The sequence below is a fragment of the Primulina huaijiensis genome, chromosome 3 (assembly GCF_012295235.1).
Source record: "Primulina huaijiensis isolate GDHJ02 chromosome 3, ASM1229523v2, whole genome shotgun sequence".
Taxonomy (NCBI): Eukaryota; Viridiplantae; Streptophyta; class Magnoliopsida; order Lamiales; family Gesneriaceae; genus Primulina; species Primulina huaijiensis.
In genome coordinates, this window is record NC_133308.1 from 4755955 (window position 1) to 4772855 (window position 16901).

A 16901-nucleotide genomic window follows, 5' to 3' on the forward strand; every position below is an offset into this window, starting at 1 on the left:
TGAAAGTAGAGAATGAAAATGTTGGCTTAACAAGATCGTGACTTTTCTGTTGAATTTTTATTTTTTTATCTTTCGTAAAAAAATCAACAATTTTACACACTTCCGCTGCCGTAAATAAGATATAACAATGATATTATAATTCGGGAGCCCACAAAGAAAAAATCCATAATCAATTTCTTTTTAAACATTTACAAATACGACCTTACTCGAATTTTTATAAATATTTTAGAATTGTCGTAGTTTGTTAAAATTAAAGTTTTTCTTATATTATTTAATTAAAATTTAGAAAACCCACATTTTCATAAAACCCTCTTAAAAGATATTCATAGAAACCTAGTAAAATAATTTGACACACCATAAGACCCAAAATTCAATACTACTTAATCAAATTTTGGCATTATATTGTTTTAGTCTAAATTAGTTTTTTCAACTATTTCAAAAACTAAAAATTATTATTTCAAAAATAATAACCTAAACTATAAAATATTCATAAAAGTTTAAATGTAAATAACATTTTTGAACGTGAGCTTCTTGGCAAACCAATTTTATTTAGAAATATCTGGTTAGCACGAAACAAGATGTCCAAGTTCGATCAGCTTGATTATAAAAATAGGTTGGTTGAATTAAGTTTTAAGTGGCTCGTTCGGAGGCTGACCATGGCGGGGGTGGTCCGTTTGATAGCTCTAGTCTCGATCAAAGTTTAGTGCTCCAAATATATATGCATATACGGTGTTTCTTAGAGGGTGTTTGAGTTGATGGAGTACAAAATCGTTTGACCAATGACTAAGAGATCGATTTCTCCTACCAACTCTTATCCGACTAACATAGTTTGCGGGTTATATCGTAATAAAAAAATGTATGCATATATGATGTGTGTGACTATGTAGTTAGAATTTAAAGTCATGTAAACATTCAGATACAAAAAACGTAATAAATTAATACTTTTCTTTTTAAATTCAAATTTAAATTCTTGAACCCAATTTTTTGAATACCAACTTAAACAAATATAATTGTCATTAATCACTCTTCCTTCACTAGGTGTTTCTCTATTCAAAACGACCCCAATGTATTAAGGGTCATGGATATGCAATTTAATTTATATAAAGAAAACTTCTTGATTATATAATCATGTTTAAGAGCCTTATTTATTTTATATTTTTTTAATTAAATGATATAAGTTTTCTTTAATTTATATAAAGAAAACGTTCAAATATTTTGTGGGGACCTGAACGCTAATCATGTTCTTAATCATCATTGGGACTATTTAATCAATTATAAAACATGGTCTAAATTTTTTTTTAAAATGCGGAACGTAGTGAAATAAAACGTATATACATCTCAGTATAAAAGTACAAGTCCTGTATCACATACATTTATTCAACTAAAGTTTAACAGCTAATATCAAGTGTCCAACCCTATCTCTAATCCAAGTCCGGAGCCTCCACTCTAATCACGATCTCTCTTCATCTCCTCAACCCTGAACCTGTCCCACCTGTTGTAATGCACACATACAAACACGACAACAGGCGGATAATTCCGGTGAGAATATAATCCCAGTATAAATCAACGAAACATGCAATCATATAAACAAATATAAAGCATGTAACAGATAACAGCAATATGTATCAAAATCTGAAATATAATCAATATCAGACTGTCGACAATGCTCGTAATTTTACAATTCAGACTGGACTCAATCCTAGTCTAGGGATCCCGGTTTCCAGAAGTTGGCATTCCATATCGATCACCAGTAATAGAAGAATCTCGATTCTATCCACATCGATATGATATCGATCACCAGTAATAGAAGAAGCTCTGATTCTATCCACATCGATATAGTATCGATCACCAGTAATAGAAGAAACTCCGATTCTATCCACATCGATATGATATCGACCATCAGTAATAGAAGAAGTTACGATTCTATCCACATCGATACGGTACCGATCACCAGTAATAGAAGAAGCTACAATTCTATCCACATCGATAGCCAATCATCCGGTGACAGACTTTGACACTTTCGCCAATACACTATCTTGTGACATCGTGCAATGTTCCCTTGGCGATCCCGCCACTATCAGGCACTTCTGTCACAAGATTACTCGTCTAATACCTGCTATCTATAAATCAAGAGAACAAGTACATCAATCAAATCCATGCAAATATCAATGCAATAAAGTAAAATATGTGATTTAGGGAAACTCAAATCTAAACCGACTCAAGTCGATCTCCCAATACCACATTGACTTATACCTTCCATTTGTAGTCTCGGTCTGAAGCAATATCAGTTCTGAACTCAAGACTGTCTCTGTAAATGTCCTTTTGCAGCTCTTGACGAGAGGAACACGAAAATATGTTCGGATCTAAATTCTGACGGACGGATTTTGGGCAACCTTCAAATTTCTAAACTAAAAGGCGTAAGGATTTCCGTAGCTTTCTCGTTTCCTTTTTTCAGCTTTCTGAAGGAGAAAGAAACTTATATATATATATATATCAATTGCATGTCCAAGCAACGTGACACCTTTTTCTTGTTTCTCAGGCGGCGCTCGGGTGGTCATAAGTTACCGCTCGGGCGCGGAATGTTCTGCCCGAGTGCTCACTTGTTATCCACTGGCGCTCGGGCGGTCAAAAACTACCGCTCGGGCGCCAAACGTTCTGTAAAAAGGCAAAGCTTGTGGTGCACTGGCGCTCGGACGGTCCTTTTCTACCGCTCGGGCGCCACAGGTTCTGTCCAACTTCTTGGCTTGTATTGCACCGACGCCCGGCTACTCCACTCGAGCTCCTACAACACTTCTGATTACAGTAATTAAATCTCGGGCATTACATATTTTCAAGTGCTACCTTAATTATATTTTTCTACACAACATCCATTTGTATTATATAAATAAAAATGGTGCAATAAAATAAGAGGCAAAAACTTATTTGAGACGATATCATGAATCGTATTTTTACGAAACAGATCTTTTATTTTAACCATTATCTAATGTATCCTCATGTTCCCAAAAATGGGAAAATATCCAATGAGACTGAAAATGGTAACTGACGTGGGAAAAAAGACAAAGGTAAAAAGTAGATAGCACATTCAATTATTGTATTAAATATTGGGGGAAATGTATTTTCTTCATGGGGTCCTATGAAGAACCTAGTTTTTGTACAAGTATCCCCTCCCCTACCTAGCCTACACGCTTGAAAGAATTACCATACATGGAAAATTAATTGAATATGCATGCAAATATAAAAGTACTTAACAAAGACATAAATATTTAACATATAATAAAAAAATTAGTTAAATAACAATCACACGCGATATGCAAATCCATATACATGAATAAATTGTAACATATCATAAAAATTCTTATGAGACGGTCTCATATATTAATTTTGTAAAACTGATCTCCGATCCGACTAGACTCATAAAAATATTAATTTTTCTGTCAAAATATTATTTTTCACTGCAGATATGGATCAGACGACCTATCTCACATATATAGATATATAAAACTGTTTCACAAGATATATACTCATATAATATATACTATTGTCTAAGTGTTTCTTTATCAATTCATAATATTTGCATTTTTATCATGTTTCAAATCCAAAAGAACACCAAATAATAACTCACATCACGCTATATAAACATAGATAACTAGTACGTTATTTTATTGTTGTTATTAGAGAAAATAATTTTTTTTTCCTTCTGAGTTAGATTTTCAAAATTTGTTTTTGGTAAACTAAATTTTAATTTTCTACTTTTTTAGTTCGATTACTAATGTGACTCTGGAAAATACTGATGTGACATCGAAAAATACTGATGTAATCTAAAAAATTACTGATTTATTTTATGTCACGTCAGAATTTGGACCAAAATAATTGTCAATAAAAATCTAGTTTACCAAAATCAAACTTTGAAAATTTAATGAACCAAAACTCAAAATTAGACAAGTTAATGACAAAAAAATCATTTTCGTTTATTATTATTACTTTTATTTGAGAGATGTATTTGTTATAATCGAGTTTCAAATGCAAGACTTCGTCCTAAACTTGAAGCCGATACCACTTGAGCTATAAGTCATAGTAAGTTATTGTCATATTGATATTAAAAATGATTCAGCATCATTATTGTTTGGAAACAAAAGAGGGCATTGCCCAAATTTGAAATGGTCATATATATTATCCATCCTCCACATGACATATAATTGCTCTTCAGTACCCCTTCTCAATTTCATGATTATGTTTTCTGTAAGTCCAAATCCCCCTCCTTACATAGAACATAACTCCTACTATAACATTTATTTCCAACCAATTAGTTATATCTATATATATACATATACATACATACATATATATATACACACACACACATATCTGATATACATCACTGGGAAAAAACCCAGAAAAAGAAAATTTTGAACACCACCCTGCATTTATGGAATCACCAAGATTAGAGTCATGCAATTATCCTGACACCTCAAGCAATAATTCCCAATCATCATCATCATGCCTAAATCTAAACTCATCCACGAATCAAACGCCGATTAAACTCATGCAAATCGAAAAGTTCCATGTTCAAGAATCCAAGAGTTCCGATCTTATGTTAGATCTGAGCCTCTCAAACAAGAATTCAGTGCAAGAACTCAGACTTTTCCATATCAAGAATCCATCTCAAAACTCACCAAATTATCCAGAAAATGGAGGCAACAACGAATCCGAGCATCGGGTTTTCTCTTGCAACTACTGCAGCAGGAAATTCTACAGTTCACAGGCTCTTGGAGGCCACCAAAATGCTCATAAACGTGAGAGAACGATGGCGAAGCGAGGGCGGATAGTTGGCGACGACGGTGCCTCTTTCGGTCACCGATTTTCGAGCATGGCTTCACTACCTTTACATGGATCTTTGAACAGTTCTCTTGGGATTCAAGCTCATTCCATGGTCCACAAGCCAGCAGGTTTCTTTGGTTTCTCATCACCATCAAGTACTACTTTCGGTAGGTGGCCAAGAATTGGCCCGCCTTCGAGTGGCAAAGCTGCTACATTTGATAGTGGCCGGAAGTTATCTCCGGTGGTGATGGATGGAATCGGAGGATTCCGATGGAATTCAAATTCTCATTATTCGAAGATTAATAATGATGATCAAAAGGACATGAAGAAGCTGGACTTGTCTCTTAAACTGTAACATGTTTCTTTAATTTTGCTTCTCTTTGTAGTCCTCTTTATTTCGTGATATAATTTTGTTATTTAAATTTGGTCAATCTTTTTTTTTTTTTTTAAAGAAAATACCCTCCTAAATGTATAGAAATACACTAGAGATTGTCATTTTTCGAAACGTTAATTTCGAAAAATTAATCAAAGTTAAATAACTAATTAAATACCCCATTTCTGTAGTCTTCCCCCCTTTAGAATTTCGCAAGAATCGATCACAAATTTTCTTTGCACTTTCTTTACCCTTTAGTAAGATTGTCACATCGTTGGCAAAAATTTGTGTGAGAAGATCTCATGGGTCGTATTTTATGAGACGGATATCTTATTTGGGTGATTCATGAAAAAATATTACTTTTTATGCTAAGAGTATTACTTTTTATTGTGAATATCGGTAGGGTTGACTCGTCTCACAAATAAAGATTCGTGAAACTGTTTCACAAAACACCTGCTCCACATCTTTTATATCTTATGACAAACGCTTTTCTTCAAATTCTCACGTTGACATACGATAAAAATTTACATCCTAAGAGTTACAATTAGTAACATATACAAAAATAATAATAACATAAATTTTTGTTCATCTAACTTGAACAAATTCCATTTTCAAACATGTTTCGCTCCACTAATTTGTACTTCTTTTCTTCAGTTTCAATCTTTTTTCACCAAACTACTGACGTGATATCAAATATATCAGCAATGTCCAACGCTACATCGACAATTTTCTATGTCGATCATTAGTTGATTGATAACATGAAAAAAATTACAAATGAGAACCAAAAAATAATATTTTTCCATATAAAAAAAAAAGGTATACTTCACACATGTCGAATATTGTATTATTTGTTTGATAATGACTCAAAATGGGAGTTTCACACAATATTTGAAGCAACTTGCCCACAAGTAAATATCCAAGAGTATAATTAATTTTAGAACCATGTTGTCAACAAGATCTTATGATCTTCCTTATTTACAGTTTATTATTATATTTTTTTTATAAAAAAAAAATTAATATGGACCATGTCAAGTCAATACATGAATCCGTACAGTCCGATGGAAACTATTATGTATCATACAATAAATTATCAGAATTGAGTAATTTATGCGTACAAGTGGATGGTTAAGATTGGTGATTGGTCCCTAAACGACACAGTTTTGTGACCCACATGCAGTTAAGTAAATAGACCATCTATTAGGCAGTCTTTATCGATAGGTTGGCGAAGCCTGTCCTTCTGTGGTAGTACATTTGACAAAGATGACCCTTTTTATTTTTTAATATCTTATTTATTTATTTTTTCTTCAAAGAGTGAGAAAATGAAGAAGATTTGGCATACCTTTTCACTTCTTGATTTATCTTTTTTAAAACACTTCTAAGACATTCAAAAACCATAGGTTGTCTTTAACATCTCTAAGATTCGGAATTTAAAATTCACTACAATAACTCGAAATATAACTAGTTACCGATTTGAAATTTATCGTAATGAATTTACTCACACGCCGTAAAACATGAAAAAAATGTAATTTGATCGCTCTACACACCATTTATCGAAATGTAATTTTTTTTTTAAAAAATGTATCGACTCGTGTGTTGACCCATTTGAGCTATGAAATCACATCACTTTCCCAATATAAAAAGTCTCAAATCTTGATCGCTTCGATATCTCACCTAAGAAATCTTTTGAGAGAGGATACTCCAATTAATCGTGGGGCCAAATTGCAGTCATTAGTAATAATTCATGTTAAAACACTACAATAATCATGGCATTATCCATAATTGACCATACATTAAATAAAACCTACGTTATTCAATTATTATTTTTATTATTATTATCATGAAAAGGGTTACGATTTGAAAATTACCTTCCCCTTCAAGGAGATTGCTTAAGATTTTAAATTCAAGAAACAAGCGACATTGAATTTGTACAACTTTTAAGTTAAATAAAAAATGTGAAAATAATATTTTACCAACCCCACACAATTGAAAACACCTTTCTTTGAACATGTGATTCTCAACTCCATATTAAATTCAAAAAGAATAATGTATAATGTTTTGTGATATGTTTTATATATACGTGATTCTAATCCTAGTTTTTTTTTTTTACCAAAATCATTTCTGTAGAAGCAGAATCAGCATCTCCTCAACTTATGGATTTCAATCGAATTAAGCAAAAGCTAATGCATCATTTAGATTTAAGAAACACAAACTTGATTTTTTAAGTCAAAAACTAAGAATCTCTCTTTTCCCTAAATCTGTCTTTTCTATTATAAATTTTAATATTACACAATAATGAAAGCAAAGATGCATGATTAATCTTGCAATGATAGGACGTGATGGCGTGGGGCTAGTGGCTCCAAACAAGCAAGCATGACTAGTAGCATGAATACTTGGAAATATGTCCTCAAGTGTTTATGTGTGCACTAATAGGCCCATAATTTATTGATGCGTATGTGGGGACAAATGACATTTGACAACAGTATGCCACTTCCCAAGTTTATGCAACATTGAGTTTCACTGTAACTGATGCCGACAAAAGCTCTACATGAGCATATAACTAGCACAATTGAATGCTACAACTACCATAATTAGTAATATCTAGTTAGTTCCTAGAATATGTGGCATAAGATGGTAATAACATATATCCTAGTTAAAAACCATAAATATTAATATTCGGAAAATGATGATATATGGATTTTAAGGTGGACAAGTATTTACAAGTACGGTAGGTAATGATGTATGAGTAGTTACCTAAATATTGACTGAATTTCGAAGGAACTGGTATATTAAAGAAAAGAGCGAGATGACTAATGAAGATAAGATGTTCCGAAAACGTTTAGCATGATCTGGAAGTCTGGATAAATGTTTAGTTTTCACCTTACAACTCACCTACCTACAACCCTCAATGGTCACGAGTTCAAGTCACCTGGAAAGCGGATAGGGTTTTCCTTTCTCTGATCAGTCAAGATGGATGGCCAGAGCAACTTCACACAAAACTCACTTGTAACTTAAGAGTTGGCATTCTAAAAGTGTGATTTATGTAAACATTGGTGGGTCGAGACGACTGAATCAAATGGCCAATATCCTTCGACTTTCAGAAGGTATAGCACGGGACAAAAAATTCAATCAATTACAGTCAACACTCTAGTCGGATCGCCACATTTGTTTATTCTGCTTCAAAAATTAAGCTTTCGTTACTTAGTTTCTTGAACTGTGAACAAAAGATTTTACCTTTTCCAACCAGCGTATGTACTCCGTTTTATCTTTGTTCGTAATATATTGATGCAAAAATACAGCCAAGTCATCATCTATACCCCTCGCCTCTAAGAAATCATAGAGTGAATCCTGCAATTCATCATCCAATTCTCTGCAAATCAAAATAGCCAGAAGAAAACTGTAAATGAAAATGAGCAACTGAAGGTTTAGACATTCTGGAAGACATAGTGGAATTAACGCAGGGCACATACTTGAATCGAGGACCTGTGTAAGGGTGACCTTTTATTTGGTCACGCCTACGAATGAAAACTTTGCGAATCTCAATACTATCTGGCCATGCAGAGCAAACAAACTGCATAACATCCTTGTCCTCTTTGAATATTTCAACAATCAAAGTAATATGAAGCTGTACGCCATCCTCTGCATCATCACCATCTTTTTTAATGGGAAGAGACCCATCGAACATAGTTACTTCGATTTTGATCTCTTCGTCCGCTCCAAATTTCCTGGATAAACGAATCCACTGTTCCCCTGGCTTTTCCTCGACCTTGAAAGCATCGAATTCTGGTATAGGCTGCAATTCTTGCTCAAGATTAGGTACTCATTTGTTTCTAGTATCCGTATAAACATTAACTAATTCGCACTGTCGTTAATGCATCATCTTAGGAAAAACAAATCATTAAAATATGGTGAAAAAAGAATGATTTCAACCTGAAAAAGACCGTACACAATAGAGTAAATTACAGAATGTGCGAGTGTATCATCCTCATTGCAAATGGAGCAACAATTAATGCATGAGACTACATTGTTTGAGAATAAATTAAGAAAACAGCTTTATACAGTTTTTAATAGGTTAAATTCCATAACCATTTACTAATCACAGATCGTCTCTCCTCTATAATTGGTCTGTCCATAGTTTTTGGAGGGAAAGTTATGTGATCAAATCAAGATCAATGAGTAAATTAATGCAGGATCACCCGTGCTTTGATGCTGACCGTCAATGGGATGTAAACAAGGAAATCCAAGATAATGTCATTAGTAATTTTAGAAAAGGAAATATGTAGAAAGATTATGCTTTGAAATTCAAAGTGAATCAACAAATTTAAACGCAATATTTTCATTAATCATAAGCTTGGTCCAGTTATTAATTTATGATTGCTACAGTTTCCCAACGCATATATAAATACAATGGGACAAATTAAGCAAGAACTTGACATTTTTCATAAATTAAATTGTGAGTTTTCTCAAAACTAGCAGGTGATTCTTCAAGTGTTGCAAACACTCAAACTTACCAATTGCAATCTTATCGTTTTCAACCCAAACTTACCCTTAATGATCTTTGACGGGTGGTGGTGTCCAAAACTTATTCAAAACTTTAAGAGTATCAGCACTGTGACTGTTACAGTCTATATATGCTCTCTAGGTCAAACCAAGATTAAATTTCGGCATAGTGTTTTGGTATCATGTTGTTTGTATTCCATTGAAAATATTGTGATTAAAATATTCAGTGTATTGACACAGCATCTCTTCAACATATTGTTCGAGTTTGCATCAAAAAGTTTCTGCCAAACTTGATAGACATACCAAAAGTAAAAACCAGGAAAATCTAAAGAAATCCAAAAGCAATCAACTCAAACTCAGGAAAGATTCGATTCCTAACTGTGCATGCAAACATTTTCTTACCATTAAAATGAAAAAAGAGGAAAGTCAAATTATATTTAATTGGATGATGACACGACATTATTAGTTAGACTCTTCCAATTTTTCTAGGGACTAGAATGCCAACTAAGCCTATCTTTCAGTTGAGTGAAACTCGATCTCTCTAGTGGTCTGATCCAAATTAACAAAATTCTGAAACCATTCCTACGAAAGTCTAAAGAATCCAAAAGTAATCCCCAAAAATGCATGAAGGCTTTGGTTGCTAACAGCAGATATAGGTTTTTATTGCACATCGGAAATGAAAAAATTGTGCTAAGTCAATTTTTGTTAGTCGGAGGCTGGGAAGATGCTGATGTTTCAAATCAATGGATACATCTTTTAATCTTTCTACCAGTGCTCTAAAATTCGGCATAGGCGACCGCCTAGACGCTAAGCCCCAGCCGACCCAACCGAAAAATTGCTAGTCAGCCAGCCTAGGCGGCCGAGGTGGCCTTGGGTGGCCCTAGGCGCCAACTAATCGGTCTATACATCCTAGGCACCGCGGACGATTAGGGTTTTTAGGTTTTTTTGGTTTTCTTTCAAAAAAAAAGTTTTTTGGACTTTTAATTAAATTAAAATCACAAGGCCAGTTAAACAAAATGAGAGGTAACTATTTTATAGGCCCTAAACCAAAGTTCAACAAATTGACAATGATTTTGAATTCGAAGAAGAAGATGAGGATCACAGTGATAATATTGAGTTTGTGTCTGATGAAGAACAAATTGAAAATTATGGAGAAGAAGAAGTAGAGTAAGTTTGTGATATTCTATTAGTTGTGTAGTTATTGTGTTGGAGTTATGGTATGTAATTTATTATGTTGATATCGTGGAATCCGTCTAGCGGCGTCCAGTCCCATCTAGACGGCCTAGACACTGGTCTGACGCCCAACGAACGACTAGCGAATTTTAAAACCTTGCTTTCTACTCATTAGAATACAAACTGAACTTATCTTTCAATTAAGTGAAACTCAAAATCTGCAGTGCTCAGGTCCAAGTTAACAAATTCCGAAACCATTCCTCAGCAACTTCACACCATCTAAAGAATGAAAAATGAAACTGGCTCAAATATCATTCTTCAAATCCTCACCAGGTGACTCAAACTCAAGACTGTTGTGGTTGTAATTGCAACACCCGCTTAAATAAAATCAAGAATTTCAATATGTAACTCAACCCCAAAAGTTAGCCAGCTCGAGGGAGAGAATTGTCCAAGTCCATACATGCAACGTGAGACAACTAACACAGATTTCGAATCAAGGCAACATTTCTTCCACCAAAACTCAAAGATGACACCACAAGCTAAATGCTATAATCCACTAATTCAACAGTTTATTTCCACTTTCTCATCCAAATTTCCTTGTTTTCTGTCCCCAGAGTTTCCCACCTCCGAATTTCATCAAAACCGAAAGGGAAACCATAGATTATAAGTAAGTAGGAATATACAGCAACATGAAATGAATTAAAATATGAATAGACATGTGAATACATGTACACCAAAATTAATGCAGTACCGGAAAAGGAGGTGAACGGTCGAGCTCGTATTGAATTTCGTAGCGAATCAGGCGGAGAATTTTGCCTTCGAACGTAGATTTCTCCATTTCCGACATGTAATTTCGGGTGATTATTCTACTAAAGTAGCCAATGGGTCTCGATTTTTGATGGATCCCGACGCTTTTCGCTGCTCCTCGTAATCCTCGGATTACGCGATGAGCCATTCCCAAAATTAACGTAGAAATCGACCCGAAAAATATACAACAGATTCAATCGGTAATTCAGCGCACAAACACAGGGTTTTAGCTTTATTATTTTTATTTTTTTTCAGTTTCCTATTGATTATTTTGTAGCCCATTTAGATCAAACGAAAGCCTAGTAAGAGGCCCATATTATTTTCAGATTGTCATAGATTTTTGTAGCCCAGAACTACGGGCCCATTTAGATCAAACGAAAGCCTAGTAAGAGGCCCATATTGTAAGGATTTTACTTTTGCAAATTTATCGTAGTTTCCGGCCTAATCAATTTTTGGACAGCAACTGAGAGCTACGTGCAAGAAACATAAAATTTGAACAATAAAAAATGTTTTGTTTCTCAACTTTACACTGCACAGGCAAAGCCAAAATTTTGTTTTCCGACGTAGATCCTCAATCTGGGATCCTAATGAAACAGATATACACCACAAAAAAGAGCCTTTAAATCAAGAAAATCCCATACAAGATTTCTTTCGGTTCTGTTATAGCTATGATGCCAGATTCAAGAACAGTTGTTTCGCCTATAATTCAAAGCTATGATGCGGTTTACTGAGCAGGATTCGTTATCCTCAACGATCCTCCAAGATCAACTGGTACAAGGGGGATGAATGAATGCAAAACATCTGTTATCAATGGTCGATAACTTGGTTCCGGTTGCACGCATAACACTGCTATAGCAGCCACCTGAATCAAAAAATTGTTCTTAGAAGTTAGACTTGCTAACTTCTATTTATTAAATGTAACCTTGAAGCTGATTGATATTGTGATGGACACACACTTGGTACAAATGCTTCAAATCCATCGTGTTTCTGATGGCTGGATCCAAAATATTCGGAAGCTTTGATCTGTCAGTCAGCTGAGGCATTGCCTGCTTGTTGAAGGTCAAGATATTAGGTCGAACGGGTATTGGGATAAAATTCTTCCGAAAGATTTACGTACCCATGTAACTATTGATTGGCATTGTGCTTCGGCTACTTTTTCCACAGCTTTTCTCCCCATCAGAAGTTCGAGAAGAACCACCCCAAATGCGTAAACGTCACTTTTGTCAGTAAGTTTACCTGATCATTCCTTAAAGAACTTGTCAATATTGGAAATACGAATGTGAAGCAACAAGTAAACTGCAAAAAATCAAGAACTACATATTTCACAAATATTTGTATGAACTAAACCTGCAATTTTTATGCATTTTGACAGCTTCACCTTTACAATTTTATACAAGTGGTTACAGCAATATGCATTTTCGGGTGTTTCAACAACACTTTATTAAAAGCAAAGGATGCCATATTGAACCAGAGCTGATAAATTCAATGTGATATTTAAAATGTAATTTCATTACTATTTTTCACTTGGGGGTTGTTCTTTGCTTCCAAAAGTAAGAACTTTGATTCCAGCCCTGAATATAGAGAAGACAGGAACACAAGTTCTTGAGACGGAAAAAGGCCTTTACCATCTAACAAGTACTCCGGAGCAACATAACCCAAAGTTCCAGAAAGCTTGATGTTGGCCTTGTTTGAGCTTCCACCCGTGATCGCAAGTCCAAAATCGGAAAGCTGAACCAAGAACCAAAAAGATAAGAGATGCACAAAATTCAAATACAAATATCAATATTAACACCTTGGCATTGAAATTGGAATCAAGAAGAATATTTGATGATTTGATATCCCTATGGATCACAGGAGGGTTGCAATGCTCGTGCAGATACTCTAATCCTCTGATGAACAAAAACGACATGAATCCAGGTCAATGATCAAATGATTAAAGCAACAGTTGATGAGAAATGATTTTCACAATGGGGTGAGTACCTTGCAACATCAAGGGCGATTCTCATTCTCACATTCCAAGACAATGTCAATTGGTGTGAAGGTCCTGAAGTATTTTTTTTTTCAAGAAAGTATCATTCATCGTTCATGTATACAACCTTTTGAGAACTCAAAAAACACATTTTACCATGCAAGTGGAATTCCAAATTTCCGTTCTCCATGATTTCATAAACCAAGAATCGTGACTCGCCATGGATACAATATCCTAAGAGAGAAACTATATTCTGATGTTGAAGTTTACTTAATAATTCAATCTCATTCTGCACTTTCAAACAATAATGGAGAAATGATCAACAGATGCAACAACAAATTAATCAAATCTTTCCAGAGAAAAATAACAATACATAATATGCCCCAACTGCACCTCGAATTCTCTTTCAGCTTCTTGCCCACCAATTAATATTTCCTTAACAGCTGCATGCAAATTGTTATTGAAACGAGCTTCATACACACGTCCTAATCCACCTTCACCGAGTAAATTATCCTCACTGAAATTGTTTGTGGCAGCTACTAGGATCTGATACTCAATCAGAGCAGTCGAACCTTTCTTGCCACTAGTTTTTAGCAAAGAGAATTTATCCAAGATTGGAATTCCCTTTGCAACATCTACGTAAATATATTTCAGAAAAATACAAAATGACAATGTATCGGGAAAAAAAAAATTGAACAAAATGCATATTTGAACTAATCGAACACAAAATGATTGGGGAAAAATATGACCTTCAAAGTTTCCTTTTGAAAGAAAGATACCTGAACTCTGACCACTTTTAGAATTGCGTTTCTTCACATGTTTCGATCTATAAATCCATAAACAAGACACCAGCAGCAAAATCCCCCCGAGAAGAGCAGAAGAAACAGTAAGTGAGATAAGAATTTTCTTGTTCAGGTACTGATGGTGCCCTACTTTAACCTCTGCAACTTCACATTTCAGGGAGGGAAAAAAAAAAAAAGAAAATTCACATTTGAACGTATAGATTTAAGTCTAAAAATACAGCAATCGCTCCACCAAAATCAAATGGCCAAAAAGCATATAAAATAAAAATCATCCGCCCTCTTGTCCGCCCAAAAAAAGAAAAGAAAAGAAAAGAACTACACAGAATTGCATCAGTAGCAAAATTCCAGATTTGCATATGAATATCAGCCGCTCAATTTATGCGTCAACACTTTCAAGGGAAAAAAACAAGAACCAATGAACCCTCATATAACCATTCAAGGAAAACAACAAAGAATATTGAAAAGCATATAATCCACGCATCATTAAAAGTGTGGGGAGTCAAACTAAAGGTAATGCTAAGGAAATTCAAAAGTTACCTGGGGAATGCGCTACAATATCAGAAGAATTCCCCAAAATCGGATCTTTTTCAGTAGGAAGAACAGGTTCAGCAACCGGAGGATCTGGCTTCACCACAACTGGAAGTGAAAACGAAGAACTGAAGACCCAAATGGGAAAGAGTATCAAGAACCAAATCTGCATTCTGACACCCCACCTCCTCTTTCAAGAAATCTCAAGTCGGTAAAAATTTATGTGGGAATTTCCTGAAAAAACCTTAAACTTTGTCAGATAGTTTAAAAAATTCAAATTTCAAATCGTCTTCTTGTCTTGAAGTTTATGCAAGAAGATGACAAACGGCGACAGGGAAAGGCATGGGAAAAAAAACAAAGAAATTACTTTATTTGTTATCCAGATAAAGCAAAGACTGGCAGATACCAACAATCATGGGGCAGTTATTAAAAGGTGAATCCCCCATTTCAGCTCTACTCTTCAACTAAAAGAAATTCACGTTCTCCTGCTAACTTCCTACTCAATTAATCTCTAAATTTTTTGCATTAAAATTTTATAATGTAATCTTAGAGAAAATAAAAATGTTGGTAAATATATAAATATGTTTGATAATAATATGAAATTACCTGAAGAAAACGTAGTTATATTGTAATTATGATTCAAGATTAGTATATTTTTTTAGCATTAGTAGTGTAGTTAGTTGATTTGAAATGTAAACTGACATCATACAGGTTAAAGCATTTAAAAAAAAAAAGGAATTAAGTAATCTTACGGGACATTGGATTAATTGGAAATCATAAATTTTTATTATTGTGTAAGATTTTTTCGAGACGGTTTCACGAAATTGACTTGTGATATTTTATCACAGGAGTTTTGTGTTTGTGATTTATGTAACTGAATATGAAAGTATGATATAAATTCCTTTTATTTAATTGCCTAAATAACAAAAATACATTCAAAAAACTAAATCCAAATACACCCCGAAAAAAGTTTATGAGCCAAATAATAGGTTGAGCTCCAGAGCGGAGTTCTTTCCCTTCAGTGACCCAAGCAGACACGATCATTATTTAAATGTTATGATAATTTTAAATGATATTTCAAATATGTAGTTATCGTTTGCACGTCTATGTCCTCTAAGAGACTTCTTCCCCGATTTAAATAATAAGAATTGTAAAAGAGTAACATTTTTTTTTTTCACGCTGACTAACACATTACTTCACATATAAAAATGATACAGCTCTTTGATAGCTATTGGATAAACCATTGTGATACTACCCAAAAATAGTGTCGAACTAACCGTTTACCTGACTGAGCTTATAACGAAGTTGGTAAAATGCGACTATGAAATTCTTGAAATTTAGCACACATGAAAGAGGGAACCAAACTGTGTATTTGAAAAATCAAAGTACTTTGTGAAAATTTTAATATTATACGATTCAAGAAAATATGGACATGTTTGGTCAAAGTCTTAGTTTAGAAATGAATTCAAAATTTTTATGATAATGCTCAGTTCGTGAGATGAGATGATGAAATGATATGAATCTGTATTACAAGTGATCAAAAAGTAATAGATATAAGAAGTTTATGAGATGTAATTACTTATATATGTTGATTATAGGTTGAACAATATATTATTATTTTATCAATCACACCAAACAATACATTAATAATGATTAAAATGAATCTAAATAACATTGTATAAAGCTAATATAATACAATAAAAACTTAGAATGGAAGATAAAAAATAAAAATTTAGTGATATTTACTTTAAGCACTGGTAGAATTTTTTGTTTTTACTTCGCCAAAGGTACTTCGGCGATTATTAATTATGAAATAGTATATATCAATCAACTTCGGTAATAACACCAGCAAATTAAAACATTATTTTTTTACTTCATAATTTTAAAAACACGGGCTTCACTTTTATACACAAATCCTAGACATCAATTTTCT

The 16901-nt window shown here is 33.8% G+C and overlaps 3 protein-coding genes and 1 long non-coding RNA gene across 6 annotated transcripts; 2 read left to right on the forward strand and 2 right to left on the reverse strand.

Moving 5' to 3' along the window:
- The first annotated feature begins 4216 nt into the window (after window positions 1–4216).
- On the forward strand, window positions 4217–5233 carry LOC140972123 (zinc finger protein 1-like). The gene has a single exon (XM_073434589.1). The coding sequence runs from the start codon at window positions 4427–4429 to the stop codon at window positions 5171–5173; it is 747 nt and encodes a 248-aa protein (XP_073290690.1). The 5' UTR covers window positions 4217–4426; the 3' UTR covers window positions 5174–5233.
- Window positions 5234–7853: 2620 nt separating this feature from the next.
- LOC140973253 (uncharacterized protein At2g39795, mitochondrial-like) lies at window positions 7854–11917 on the reverse strand. 2 transcript variants are annotated; one of them, XM_073435915.1, is made up of 3 exons: window positions 11613–11917; window positions 8659–8981; window positions 7854–8585 (listed from the first exon to the last, which is right to left on the reverse strand). In XM_073435915.1, exons 1-3 carry the CDS (start codon window positions 11814–11816, stop codon window positions 8390–8392), a joined length of 723 nt encoding a protein of 240 aa, XP_073292016.1. In that variant the 5' UTR covers window positions 11817–11917; the 3' UTR covers window positions 7854–8389. The 2 variants fall into 2 exon arrangements, with proteins under 2 accessions (XP_073292016.1, XP_073292017.1); XM_073435916.1 differs by having other exon boundaries at window positions 7854–8558; window positions 11613–11906.
- Window positions 8988–10358, forward strand: LOC140973255 (uncharacterized). The gene is made up of 2 exons (XR_012174606.1): window positions 8988–9438; window positions 9476–10358. It is a non-coding gene; the product is annotated as an uncharacterized lncRNA (long non-coding RNA).
- A 239-nt stretch (window positions 11918–12156) lies between the features above and the next one.
- LOC140973252 (probable receptor-like protein kinase At1g80640) lies at window positions 12157–15419 on the reverse strand. Of its 2 annotated transcripts, none has more exons than XM_073435914.1 (10): window positions 14978–15419; window positions 14417–14578; window positions 14031–14272; window positions 13794–13926; window positions 13649–13712; window positions 13461–13557; window positions 13294–13396; window positions 12786–12904; window positions 12625–12714; window positions 12157–12530 (listed from the first exon to the last, which is right to left on the reverse strand). In XM_073435914.1, exons 1-10 carry the CDS (start codon window positions 15138–15140, stop codon window positions 12393–12395), a joined length of 1311 nt encoding a protein of 436 aa, XP_073292015.1. In that variant the 5' UTR covers window positions 15141–15419; the 3' UTR covers window positions 12157–12392. The 2 variants fall into 2 exon arrangements, with proteins under 2 accessions (XP_073292015.1, XP_073292014.1); XM_073435913.1 differs by having other exon boundaries at window positions 12158–12530; window positions 14417–14584; window positions 14978–15416.
- Window positions 15420–16901: the final 1482 nt, after the last annotated feature.